Source organism: Populus alba, chromosome 13 (genome assembly GCF_005239225.2).
Source record: "Populus alba chromosome 13, ASM523922v2, whole genome shotgun sequence".
In the NCBI taxonomy this organism is placed as follows: domain Eukaryota; kingdom Viridiplantae; phylum Streptophyta; class Magnoliopsida; order Malpighiales; family Salicaceae; genus Populus; species Populus alba.
In genome coordinates, this window is record NC_133296.1 from 8,557,747 (window position 1) to 8,570,757 (window position 13,011).

General features: G+C 34.2%; 1 protein-coding gene across 1 annotated transcript; it reads right to left on the reverse strand.

The window, feature by feature from the left end:
• Positions 1-11,112: 11,112 nt before the first annotated feature.
• LOC118040618 (CRIB domain-containing protein RIC4) lies at positions 11,113-12,402 on the reverse strand. Its single transcript, XM_035047591.2, has 3 exons — positions 12,039-12,402; positions 11,778-11,921; positions 11,113-11,468 (listed from the first exon to the last, which is right to left on the reverse strand). Exons 1-3 carry the CDS (start codon positions 12,163-12,165, stop codon positions 11,230-11,232), a joined length of 510 nt encoding a protein of 169 aa, XP_034903482.1. The 5' UTR covers positions 12,166-12,402; the 3' UTR covers positions 11,113-11,229.
• Positions 12,403-13,011: the final 609 nt, after the last annotated feature.

Consider the following 13,011-nt stretch of genomic DNA (forward strand, 5'->3'; position numbering starts at 1 on the left):
AAACTTGAGGTTGAAAATGGGTGCTTGACCTAAGTTTCTTGGGTGTGGCAGTAGCACAAATCCAAGTTTTTGCGGTCTTACAACCCCATTTGACCCAAGACTTTAGGATTTAGTGTCCGAATCCAAGGCTAATGAGACCAACATTAGGACCTAAAGCTAACGGGTTTGGCATTCAAATCCAAGGCTAATGGGTCAGGCATCAGGATCCAAGGCTAATTAATCCTGTGTTAGGACCCAATTTATTTAGATCCGATGTCAGGACTCAAGGTTTTTGGGTTCATCGTTCGGACCCAAGACTAATGGGTCCACCAATGCAGCTAAATCCAAGACTCATGGGTCTGATATTAAAGAGGGGCCTAAAGCTTTTGAACCTGGTGTTGCAGCCATATCTATTTAAACTTGGGCTAGGTAAGTTTAATATTATTATTTGTATTATAAATATTATTATTTTTATTATAATTATAATTATTTATATTCAAAATATTATTATTTGTATTATCATCATCATTATTTTTATTACAATTAATATTATTAATATTATTATTTGTATTATAATTAATAAATTTGAAAAACATATTATTAATATTGAAAAACAACCATATATTTGATTTTAAGGGTAAAATTTAAAATTATTATTATTATCATTAATAAATTTGAAAAAAAAATATTATTACTATCGAAGAAAAACCATAAATGTTATTTGAAGAGACTAAAAATTATACGAACTTGGGTCAAACAAGTTAAATATTATTATTATTATTATTATTATAAATATTACTCTTGGGCCTGGTGTTGCAGTTAGATCTAAGAGAGTTGGGTGTGGCCGCAACGCCGGACCCACTTGGATCTTCCTTTATCGACAATCTCAACACTATTAGATCTTAGAATTTTTTGATATTTTTTATGAAAAAAATTTATCCCACGACTTAGCGTAGGCTACCTAACTAATTAACTATAACTAAAAAGGTTTAGTGTTTTACTATAGTGGGAGTTACCGTGCACTGTGAGTGCTTTTCACAGTGGATTGTACTGTAGCGCGGGTACTTTAGACTATCAATGCTTTTATTGTGGATTACACTGTTTGGTGGGGGCATGATGAGATTGTAGCATGCAAGCCCCAAGCGCCTGGCTGGAGGCACACCCCTTGGGCTATGGATACTTGGCGCTTGGGCTGCCAGGCTTAGGCATTGGGTAAGGCATAAGAACCTGCCCGCACCCTAGGCTGTAGCCACCTGGCACTAGGATTGGCCGAGGCCTTAGCATGCAGACACCTAGCACGGGGTCTACCCAGCCTTGGGCGTTGGGGGCAGATCCGCACACCTAGCTGTAGCTCCAGGACTAGCGGGTCTATAGCCCGACAAGCCTGGGGTCTGCAGACTTGTGAGCCTAGGATGCGCAGACCCGCAAGGCAACGTCTGTAGCCCCAAGCACCTGGTCAACATACCCCCGCGCTAGGTGCTGACCTGGCCGCCGAGATTTGTTCTCATAGCCTTTGTGTTTAGAGAACTACACAACAGGATCAAAAGACCTTGCAAAGAAGAAAAAAAAAATTATAATAACAATTATCATTGTTATTATTGTTAATAATGTTTAAAAAGAATTATTACTGTAGAAACTTTTGCTAGACAAGTTTGACATTATTATTAATATGATAAATATTCTTATTTGTATTCTAAATATTATTATCATTATTGTAATTAAAAGTATAAATATTAAGAATAGAAGAAAATTGAAAAAAAAAGTATAATAATAATTATCATCATTATTATTGTTAATAAGTTTTTCAAAAAAAATATTATTACTATAGAAACATTGATGAGACAAGTTTGATATTATTATTAATATGATAAATATTATTATCATTATTGTAATTAAAAGTATTAATATTAAGAATAGAAGAAAATTGAAAAAAAATAAAATAATAATTATCATTATTATTATTGTTAATAATTTTTTTCAAAAAATATATTATTACTGTAAAAACTTTAACCAAAGAAGCTTGATATTATTATTACTGTAATTTTTTATGAACGTAAAAGGTGAGCTCACGGTATAGTAGTAGTGCCTAACTAGTTATTAACTATTTCACATCAATTATATGGCAGAAAAAGATCGACTTCTTTACCATAACTTAAAAACGAAATTTTGCTAACACTACAAGAGATTTATGCTGATGCGTGGTCATGGACTGTTTTTATTGTGCCCATGACACATAGTAGAAATGAATTGATGAAGAATTGGATTCATTAATTCAAAGCACATGCACCCCAGAAAACGAATAATAATAATTAAAAAAACAATAATTTATCTTCCTTTGAATCCTTGTGATTCTGACACGTGCTGATTCTTGCCCCCTTTTCAATTCCTTGTTGTTTCGTTGCAGGATTTATTTAAAACATGGAACCCAGAATTGAAAGTTGATGTAGATGACGTTTTCGATTATCTTTTTGTCTGTCACTATGGGCGGGCATCCAGAATTGAAGAACAGCTAAAAAGAGAGGCGTCATGTATTGGAAGGTTCTTTTCATCTTCCTGATTGTACAAATGACATTATTGATGTGTTTTCAGCGCATTTATTGAAGATGTCACAACCTAATGAATGTTAAAACAAAATATATCACTTTCACTCTCATTATCTGAATCTTCATTCCTAAAACATCCCACTGCCGCACCTTTATTTTTAGACCTATCGTTAGAACTTTCACCCATTAGGAGTTCATGTGTGGTAAAAGATCTATGTAGTTTATCAACTGATGTCGTTTTCAGATCTTTAGATACTGATTTGTATTGTTTTTAGGTCTCTTTCATCTCACTCATTCACTATTTTGACAATTGTCTTACCTTAAACTAACAGAGAAGTAAGTCCATGCACTATAGCTCTTCAAAGTTAAGAGTCAATGCACTAAATAAATTTGTCCATCCTGATTTTATAATAAATAAAATCTAACAAATGAAATAAGGAGGTTTGTTGATATGGTGACTTTTATAGATCCAACTCTTAATGTTTCCTTAAATTGATGATTCAAGCATGTACGGAGCTAGGACATTAGGTTTGGAGGGCTACATTAGGAAAAAAAAAACTTTTAAGAAGAGGTTTCATTGTAATAGGTGACATGCTCACATAAAAAAATATAAAGATTTTTTAGAAAGGATCTTATTATAATGGGTGACTTATCTAGGTGGAAAAATACAGTGATTTTTCATAAAAGATCTCATTGTAATAGGTGACCTATTCATATGAAAAAAAAAAAAACAAAAAAATGGTTTCATTGTAATGGGTGACCTATCTAGGTGAAAAAATACAAAGATTTTTTAGAAGGAGTTTTATTGTAATGGGTGACCTACCCAGGTCGAAAAATATAAATAAAGGGTCTGATTGTAATGAGTGAATTGTCTAGTTGAAAAAATACATAGATTTTTTTGGGTGACCTAATTCTAATGGGCGGCTTTCCCAGGTCACAAATTTCTCAAAAGGGAGAATATTTTCAAAAGCATTTCTAATTTTTGGCCATTTTTGGATCCTATCAGGGATTTCTCTTGTGAATCTTTGCAAAACACATTGTTTAATATCTCAAAGTTTAGATGATATATATGCATCTTTACCTGATTTGAAATATAGATCCTCATTTCTTCTCTATCTTCTTGTTGCTTGATTGGAAAGAACTTGCTATCTTTGATTTGAGTCATCTTTGTTGTTTGGCTTCTAGCCCACTCAAGTTAGTTCATGTAAGTCTTTTCCCAGATTTGTTACATAACTCAACTTTCATTATGCCCATTATGACCCATTTGCTTGCTAGAGATTTTCTATCTTATTGAATAATTTGAAAGAAACATTCATTATTCCCTTGTCTCACTACTAAAAACACTCGGTGTCACTTGTTTAAAGGATCAAGCTGCCTTTTATAAACCAAATGCCCCTTGTCTTGTTGTAGAAAATGTTCTGTTTTTTATGGTTATCTAAAAGGGATCAATTTTTCCTTCTAAACACAATGTTGCCCCCTTGTACTGGTCATTGTCTCTAAGTTTGTTCTGTTAGTGACTCAAATAAATAATGGTTTTGAGTGATCATTCTCTCATTTCTCTCCTTCTTAGTTTGGTGAAGGAATATTTGTCTAGAATGAATCTTGAAATCTCGATCTTGTATTTTAAAAACAAAAATTGTTTCGAAGTGAGTTTAAAATAATTTGCTTTTGAAATCTTGCAACTCATTAGTTAGTTTTTTTTTTCTTGAAAAAGAGATGATTTGCTCTTGTGTTGACGATATTGCCATTGGTGAAGGTATGCCATGAGGTGACCTTTTGTTTTTTATGAGTTTCAAAGTGAAGGGCTCGAGAAAAAGCTTGAGGTTTTGTTTAAGAAAAAAATATCTCTTTTTGAACACTCATTTTATCAGCATGAATAAAAATAAGTAGATTGTTCTCAATGTCATAACTCTTATGAAAAAGTACTCTTTGCATTTTGATAGCATTGTTTATTCTTTTAGGTTGCTTGCTTGCTTGATTAGAAATGATTTCTACAGGCACGTAACATAGACTGTGATTATTGGCTATGAAAGAAAAGGATTTATAAGGCTAAAAGAGTGTTTCAAGGTTTCAAAGACTAAGGATCATTATCTGTAGTTTGACTCTTTGTGTATTTGATCTTTTATTTTTCCGCTCTTATTTGATTTTTCTCTTTTTCATTGTTTTGGATGGGGCATACTCACTTTGTTTTGACTATCACTTTTTCTTGTGATTTGGGTATGCCCCATAACATTTGAGTTTCTTGAGCTCTTTTGCCTTTTTGGCTTTCTCATGGCTTTTCCTCTTAGTTTTTTTCATTGAATTTTTCATTTGCCTCCAATGTGGGGTGTGATTCTAGTCAGGGTTTTTCATAAAAAAAATTTTATTCAAGCCAAAAAAAGGGACCATAAAAGATATACTCATTTTAGAATGTGAAAGGAATAAAAAGATGATATTTTCTCATTTCAAGCGCAAACAGTTAAGATCAATAAACTTTGACCTTATTCAGTGTGATGGTTTGGTGTTTGCAAAGAGATGCATTTCATGAGTTTATGAGCAATGAGTTCACCACATACCATTATTCATACATTTAAAATACCTGGTTCAAGAGTCATGGTGTAAGGGTGACGGTTCATTTTCTATTCGTACACTTTAGTTTAGAGTTTAGTCACCTCAATGAAGGAGTTGCTTGATTCATATGACCTCATTGTAACATCTTGAGCTAAGATTACTAGCAAGGTAACACACAAAAGGGCTGAACACTTAGCAATCATTGATTGAGATTTCTAGAATTTTCCAATCATCCCTCTCCTATGAACTCCTTAACAGGGGCACCTTTCCAATAGTCATTTGAGGTTATGCACAAACCAGTCTTGGTCTAATGACACTATGACTTCAACTTCAAGACGATTGATATCTAGGTGTCCAATGGCGGAGCCAGAATATTTTAAATGAGGGGGCAAATATATTATATAGATATGCATTAAAAATTAATTTGAAATAAATATACCAATTCATATAAAGCAAAATTAATTTAAAAATACTTTTAACATAAAAAAAGTACATTACAATCATTCTCTTTAAGTTTTCATAATAATAAAATTAAGTTCAGTTACATAATAATTATAAATTTTTCATATGAAATCATGACAATCTTCCATATGAAATTCATGATAAAATACACATTAATTCATCAAAACTCATTTCACACACCTATTACCATATAACATGCTGTATATAATGCATGGGTATGGATCAACATTAATAGTTTAAATTTATCATGATAAATCATTTTTAAAAACAAAAAAAAATAGTTTTTTTTTTATTTTTAAAAACCAACCTTTAATTTTGCAAATATTAATCTTTATTCACTAACAACAATTAAAATGTTTGCTTATTCATCTCATGAAAAAATTTAATTTCATACTTTTATTAATTCAATTAAAAATAATATAATTTTTAATTAATTCAAAACAATTAAATTAATACCTATTATTCAAAAACAATTAAGGGGGCAATTGCCCCCTTAATATACTATGTGGCTCCGCCATTGTAGGTGTCTTTATTTTAGTAGTTCTTTCTCTCACTTTTGCAATCACCTTCGATATTGTGAAGCTCTATTTCTTTCATTGTTCAAGTGAAACTTTTCTTCTCAGCTGAGTTAGCAATCCTTCTCAAATGGATGGCTTGTTCAATCCTCTCAGCCATAGCAACCAAGTCAGAAAAACGTTATGCAGAGCTTCCCACCAAGTATTCAAAGTATGGGGTCTTGAAAGTGTTGGCAAACAAATTAATCACCTCCTTTTGCAACAAAGAAGGATTAACATGTGCAGTTGCCTCACACCACCTTTGAATGTATTCTTTCATGGACTCGTTGTCCTTTTCCATAGCTTGCAAGATTGACCTATCAGAGCCCACATCCATATTAAACTTATATTGCCTAATGAAGGCATCAACTAAGTCCTTTCACTTTTTTACCTTAGTATTTTCCAACCATATACAACAAGTAAAGGCAACATCACTCAAATTGTCTTGATAAAAGTGAATATGCAGTTTCTTGTTATAGACTACCTCAACCATTTTGTTGCAGTATGCCTTGAGATGAGTTACAAAGCATTGAGTTGCTATATATTTGATGAATTCAGGCACTTTAGTTTTTTTTTGGGATAATTACGTTGGGCACGAAACACATCTCAACAACCTTTATATGATCATATAGGTTAGTTCCCTTGAATGTCCTCATCCTTCGCTCTAGGGTAGCCAATTTATCCAGACCATCTTTTTTTACCATCTTGTCTTTTTGAGATTCTTTTATTGTAAGGTCAATGGTAGATGACATTGTTATGGGATATGCTGGTTAAGCAAATTAGAAATACATAGCCTATTGAGATTCAAATGACACCTTATTTGCCCCCAGATTCTGTGGGCTTACGAGTATAGGTTTAAGCTGAGCTGTAAAACTTTCCAACTTTTTTCGGTGTCAGGCTTTCAACTTGGCTCTTTCTTCACTTTCCATTTGTTTTTTTCACAGTCAAGGGTGCGTTTTAATGGGTTGGGGGCAACATTGTATTTAGAAGGAAAATCGATCCCTTCTAGAAGAATAGAGGAACATCTCCTACAACAAGATAAGGGGGCATTGTGATTTATAAAATACAGCTTGATCCTTTCAGCAAGTGACACCGAATATTTTTAGCAATGAGATGAGGAGTAATGAATGATCCTCTCAAATTATTTGACAACGCATAAAATCTCTAGCAAGCAAGTGGGTCACGATGGGCACCATGAAGGCTGAGTTGCGTAAACAAATTTGGGAAAAGACTTACATGGGTCAACTCAAGTGGGCTAGAAGCCAAATGATAAAGATGACCCAAATCAGAGGTAGCAAGTTCTCACCAATCAAGCAACAAGAAGATTAAGGAGAAATGAGGGTCTATATTTCAAATCAGGTAAAAATGCATGCATATCATCTAAACTTTGAGACATTCGACAATGAGTTTTGCAAATTTCAGAAGAAATTTTTTTGACGGGATCCATCAAATGGAAGGCCACCCTGAAATGGCTAAGGTTGAAAATGCTTTTGAAAATTTTTCATTTTTGAGAAATTTTCAACCTGGGCAGGCCGTTATGAGAATTAAACCACTTGAAAAATCTTTGTATTTTTCCACCACCTTCATTTCCCATCCCTAAGGTAGTGCGTCCCTAACTCTATCTCTTTTTGAGTGCATCTTCGAGCCCTCACCTCCTTTTAAGTGCGTCTTCGAGCCTTCACCTTCTTCGAGTGCGCCTTCGAGCCCTTAACCATCCTTTTGAGTGCGTCTTCGAGCCTTCATTTTTTTTTTGAGTGTGCCTTCGAGCCCACATCTCCCTTTCGAGTGCTTCTTTGAGCTCCCATCTCAGCGATAATGAACTGACGAGGCCATTCCTTTGTTTTTTACACTTGGGTAGGTCACCTATTACAATAAGATCATTTCTTTGTATTTTCCCACTTAGGTAGGTCATCCATTACAATGAGACCACTTAAAAAAAAAAAAACTCTCTTTGTATTTTCACCATCGGGCAAGTCGCATGAAATAATGAGGCCATTTGTGAGTTTCCTTGTATTTTATCATCGGGTAGGTCACCTGGAAAAATAAGACCATTCGCGAAATCCTTTGTGTTGCTTCTTCCTATCGGGCAGGTCGCTTGGAACAATTAGACCACTCATGAAACCCTTTTCGCATTTTATTCTTCATCAGGTAGTTTACCTAGAAAAATGAGACCACTAGCGAAATCCTTCGCATTACTTCTTCCTATTGGGTAGATCGCCTGAAACAATTAGACCACTTGCGAAACCCTTTTCTTGTTTTATTCTTCATCGAGCATGTTGCCTGGAAAAATGAGACCACTCGCAAAATCCTTCACGTTGCTTCTTCCTATTAGGCAAGTCGTCTGGAATAATTAGACCACTCGCGAAACCCTTTTCGTGTTTTATTCTTCATCGAGCATGTCGCCTGAAAAAATGAGACCATTCGCAAAATCCTTCGTGTTTCTTCTTCCTATCAGACAAGTCGTCTGGAATAATTAGACCACCCGCGAAACCTTTTTTGGGTTTTATTCTTCATCGGGCAGGTTGCCTGGAAAAATGAGACCACTCGCAAAATCCTTCACATTGCTTCTTCCTATCAGGCAGGTCACCTAGAATAATTAGAGTACTCGAGAAATCCTTTTTGTGTTTTATTTGTTATCAGGCAGGTCGCTTGGAACAATTAGACTATTTTTTGAAAACAAAACAAAAAACAAAAAACAAAAAAGGGTAAGAGCTTTTATGTTTATTTTTCTTTACAAAACTTACTATACAAAGTTAGTAGAAAATGAATTTTCCAATGCCTTTGCACTGTAAGGATTGTAAAGAGGGGGTAGTTGTCATAACCTAATTTTGGACAACATAAAATTCAAAAAATAAAATGAATGAAAAATTGAGGTTTGGATCAAGACAACACAAATGGGAAGCTTTGATTGGTTTAATCATTTTTGATTTATGATTTTGGAATTTAATTTTTAAAGAAATTGAAAGAATTAGCTAGTATGAAGTTTCATTTAAACTTTGTTTGGGTTTAATTAATGATATCAGGAGTTTGATTGAAGAATGGATAATTTTAAGGACTTAATTAAGCTTAGAATTAGTTTAATTAATGAAATCAGGGGTATAATTGAATAAACATTAAATTATGAGTTAATTAAGGACAAAATTACAAGTGATTAAGGTTTAAGGACCTTTTTGTAAAAGGCGTTAAAATTCAGTCCAAGGGCCCGATTAAAAAATATGGAAACTTAGAGGACCAAATTGAGAAATGGTCATTTTCAGTCTAAAACAACACCATTTTTTGTTGTTGTTCACTGTCTTCTTCCTCCGAAAAACAGAGGAAAGCTCCCTACAATAATGAAACACCGATCACCAAACACACAGACCCACGACTTCCATCACCAACTCATCAGTTCACCCCCGTGTCCATCGTAGCCACGATGTACCAGCAACATGGAGGAAATCACCACAAACAGGCCAGTAGTTGTAGGATTTTTAGTGTCCCAATCTATCCAAAACATGGGTTTTCAAGAGTATCCCCACATGGAGATAAACACTGGGGTAGATAAGGATTGAATCCCATATCCAAGTCCCCACAAGACTTATCCTTTGCCAAGGAAAGAAGAGGCGTATTAGGGCACAACCAGTTGGTTCTGCCCCTATAAAAAGACGGTGAGTCGCTAGAAAAAGAGAAAAAAAAAACAAAGAAAAAAAGAGCAAAAAACAGGGTAACAAAAAACCTAAAGAACGAGAAGAACCGATTAATAAACAAACAAAAGCAAAGGGAGGGGAGACCGAATAGAAAAGAAAGAAGAGAAGTCGAAAGGAGGAGGAGGAAGAGATAATTCTCCAAGAGTGCTTGAACTGTTACTGTCACCTTTGTCTTGATCATGGCCAGGTAATTTAATTATCTTCGTCCTATGCAACGCACGCGTGGTTTGAACCATGCATGCATGCCTGCTACCCAGCTGGATCACTGGCTTGGGCTAGTGACCGGGCTGAGCTAGACTCAACCCCCCCTAAAAAAGGAGTGGGCTGGGCTTTAGGCCCATCCGGCCCAAAGTATGTTTACTAAGAGTGTGTTTGGCAAAACCCACCCTTATGCCTTGACTATAATTTTTATGCTCATTCTAGTTTGATGTTTGACGAAACGACCCCCTTTTCGATATCAGAAAAATTCAAAAATATTTGTGGGCCTTCGTTGATTTATTTATGGGACCCTCGCACTTTATTTTATTTTTTTTCTTAGTGCTTGTTTTTTTTTTCTTTTTTTAGTTTAGATACATACTCAATCTTTGGACCATTATTGTTGAATACGAACATGTCGTGCAAAGGTTTTTTTTTTTTTTTTTTCATTTGAAAAAGGTCAATAAAAATAAAGGATAAACAAGAAAAATGGCATAGAAAATTTGTTCTTCAAATTCTTTTTTTTTTTTGTGAAAATATTCACTGACATTAGAGTCAAGAGTATTGCATTTTTTGGATTTGCGCGATATTCACCAACGCTCAAGTTGAAAATATTGGTAGGAATTGTTCACTGACGCCAAAGTCGAAAACATGAATGGAAGGATGAAAAAGGAAAAAGAGAACAAATTCTTAGCAATTGTCGATAAAAACCAGCAATGCAGGACACCTTAGGTAGGACGTTTAAGAGGTGATATCATCTTTCTTTTTGCATAACCAGTCTCGTACGATAGAATCTCTGTTGACTAGTTTAGGGTTCCTAATGATCATAATATTAGATGGCGACTCCTTAAACAAGATATTTTTTTTTTTTTCTAAAAAGAACAAGATGCTAAATATCTGTTATTTTTTTTTATAGAGTTAATTTTTATTTGGTTTTCATTTCTGTGATGTCTGGGTGTGACATGCAATATAGGAAAAATATTAGATTTATTTATTTATTTCAAACAAAAAGACGTATTTGAATTTCGAACATGAAACTTTGATTATGCGTCAAATGAATTCAATTTTACTAGTAGAATCAAATTCAATTCGATCGAGGAATTGGTTCATGCTGTTAGTGGTAAGCTTCACGCAAGCATTCACTTAAAAGGGACGAGGTGGAGAGGTTTAAATATAAATCCTTCAATCTATTATATCGACCAACACCACAATTGGTCAATAATACATCCACTACAATCTATATAGCCATCTTTGGACTAATTAAGCACAGGAAGCCCCAACAAGAGGTGAATTAGCCTGTGCTGCAATGGCAAGCTCAAACTGCCTTGAAGTTCCAGATTGAAGGTGAAGCAGCTCAGGAGAAATGAGATTGTCCCAGCCGTGAACGGGGTTGGTAGTTGGTGCTGAGGCATCCCACCCTATGTGTGTCACATGCTTCACATCTGTTGGCAACCCAATTTCCATTTCCATTTCCAATTCTTCGATCTCTTCTTTGTACGCTAGAAAAGTTAAGAGATCGAGTTAATAACTGGAAATTAAACAAGAGGGTGTGTCTACATACAAGTATGATGCAAAACCATTAAGATCAATATTGTAATTGTTTATTGGCTTCATTGCATGATTCATTAATGTGTGTGTCTCATAATATTTTTGTTCTTTAAAAAAATAAGGAATGAACTGACAAATCTTTTGTGAGTTATAGCTTAACTAGCAATAGGGTTCACCTCTTCTAAAAGGATCTCAAATTTGAATCTCTCTTTTATAAAAAATAAAAAAAAAAGATGGCTGAATGATAAACTTAGACTGACCAAATAATTGAGAGAAGTTCTTGAAACCCTTGACTAGCCTATGCAACCCAGTGGATATGTTGGGCTTGGAAAGAGCAAGGAACTTCAACGAACTCTTCATACTTTCTGTACTTGATGAGCTTTCCTCGTCTTCCTCTTTTGTTCCTTCTCAAGAACAATAGAAACCAAAATCAAATAATTAAGTCTACAGAAACATGAAGGCAAAAGAAAAGGTAAAAAGGAGTGTGTGTGTGTGTGTGAGAGAGAGAGAGAGAGAGAGACTTGTTGCGGATAAGTTTGTGTCTGTCTTTGCTCTTCGAGGCTGGTGTACGCCAATGGCCACACTTGACTCAGAGACACAACCAAAGGAGAAAGGAAGGAGAACAAGCCTTTCCATTCTGTCTCTCATTTCCACATCAACAAGCAAAGAAACAATAATATAGGAATTGAGTATGAGGTGGGAGAGTGAGAGAGAGAGAAGGAAAGAAAAAAGGGTGGTTTAGGAAGCTACAAACCCTACAAAATGAAGTCGGTCTGTTATAATTATAAGTAGTGCTGGCTTTGTAATCAAGCTACTATAATTTGACTAACAGGAGGTCAAGCTAGCTACACACATGATGAGCTAGTTTGGTAGAGGAGAGAGTACAGAAAAATTAAGATTGAATTTTTTTTTTTTTTTTGTAATTATTTACAACTTGCAAGTGATTGCTAATTAATTTAACATATTAAGACTCTGTTGGCTCTGCGTTAGCTTCTGCTTTTTTCTTTAAACGCAGTAAAATGGTGTTTGGTTATTTTCAGCAGTGGTGTTTTAGCCATGAAACCCACAAAAAATTGATGTTCAACCTGCGGTTTTTAGCAAGCAAGTTTTTCTTGCTTTTCTTGCACTGTTCATGTGCAATTAACATGAACAGTGCACGGTACACTGTTCATGAATTAATTGCACTGTTCACATGCAAGAGAATTGCACTGTTCACTGCACTGCGTGAACACTTTCTTCTTCTTCTTCTTCTTCTTCTTTCTTTTTTTATTTTTTTTTTTTTATTTTTTAAGTGTGTTAATTTTTTTTAATATTTTTTTTAAAAAAAATTAGAGTAAATTTTATACATGTTAGTATTTAATCTAATTTTATTATATGCTAAAATAATTATGGAAACTATAATTTTTATTGGATGTATTTCATATGTAATGAAATTGTAGATACTTTCATGGAATAATAAAAAAATATTTTATATTAAGTAAGTATGATTTATTT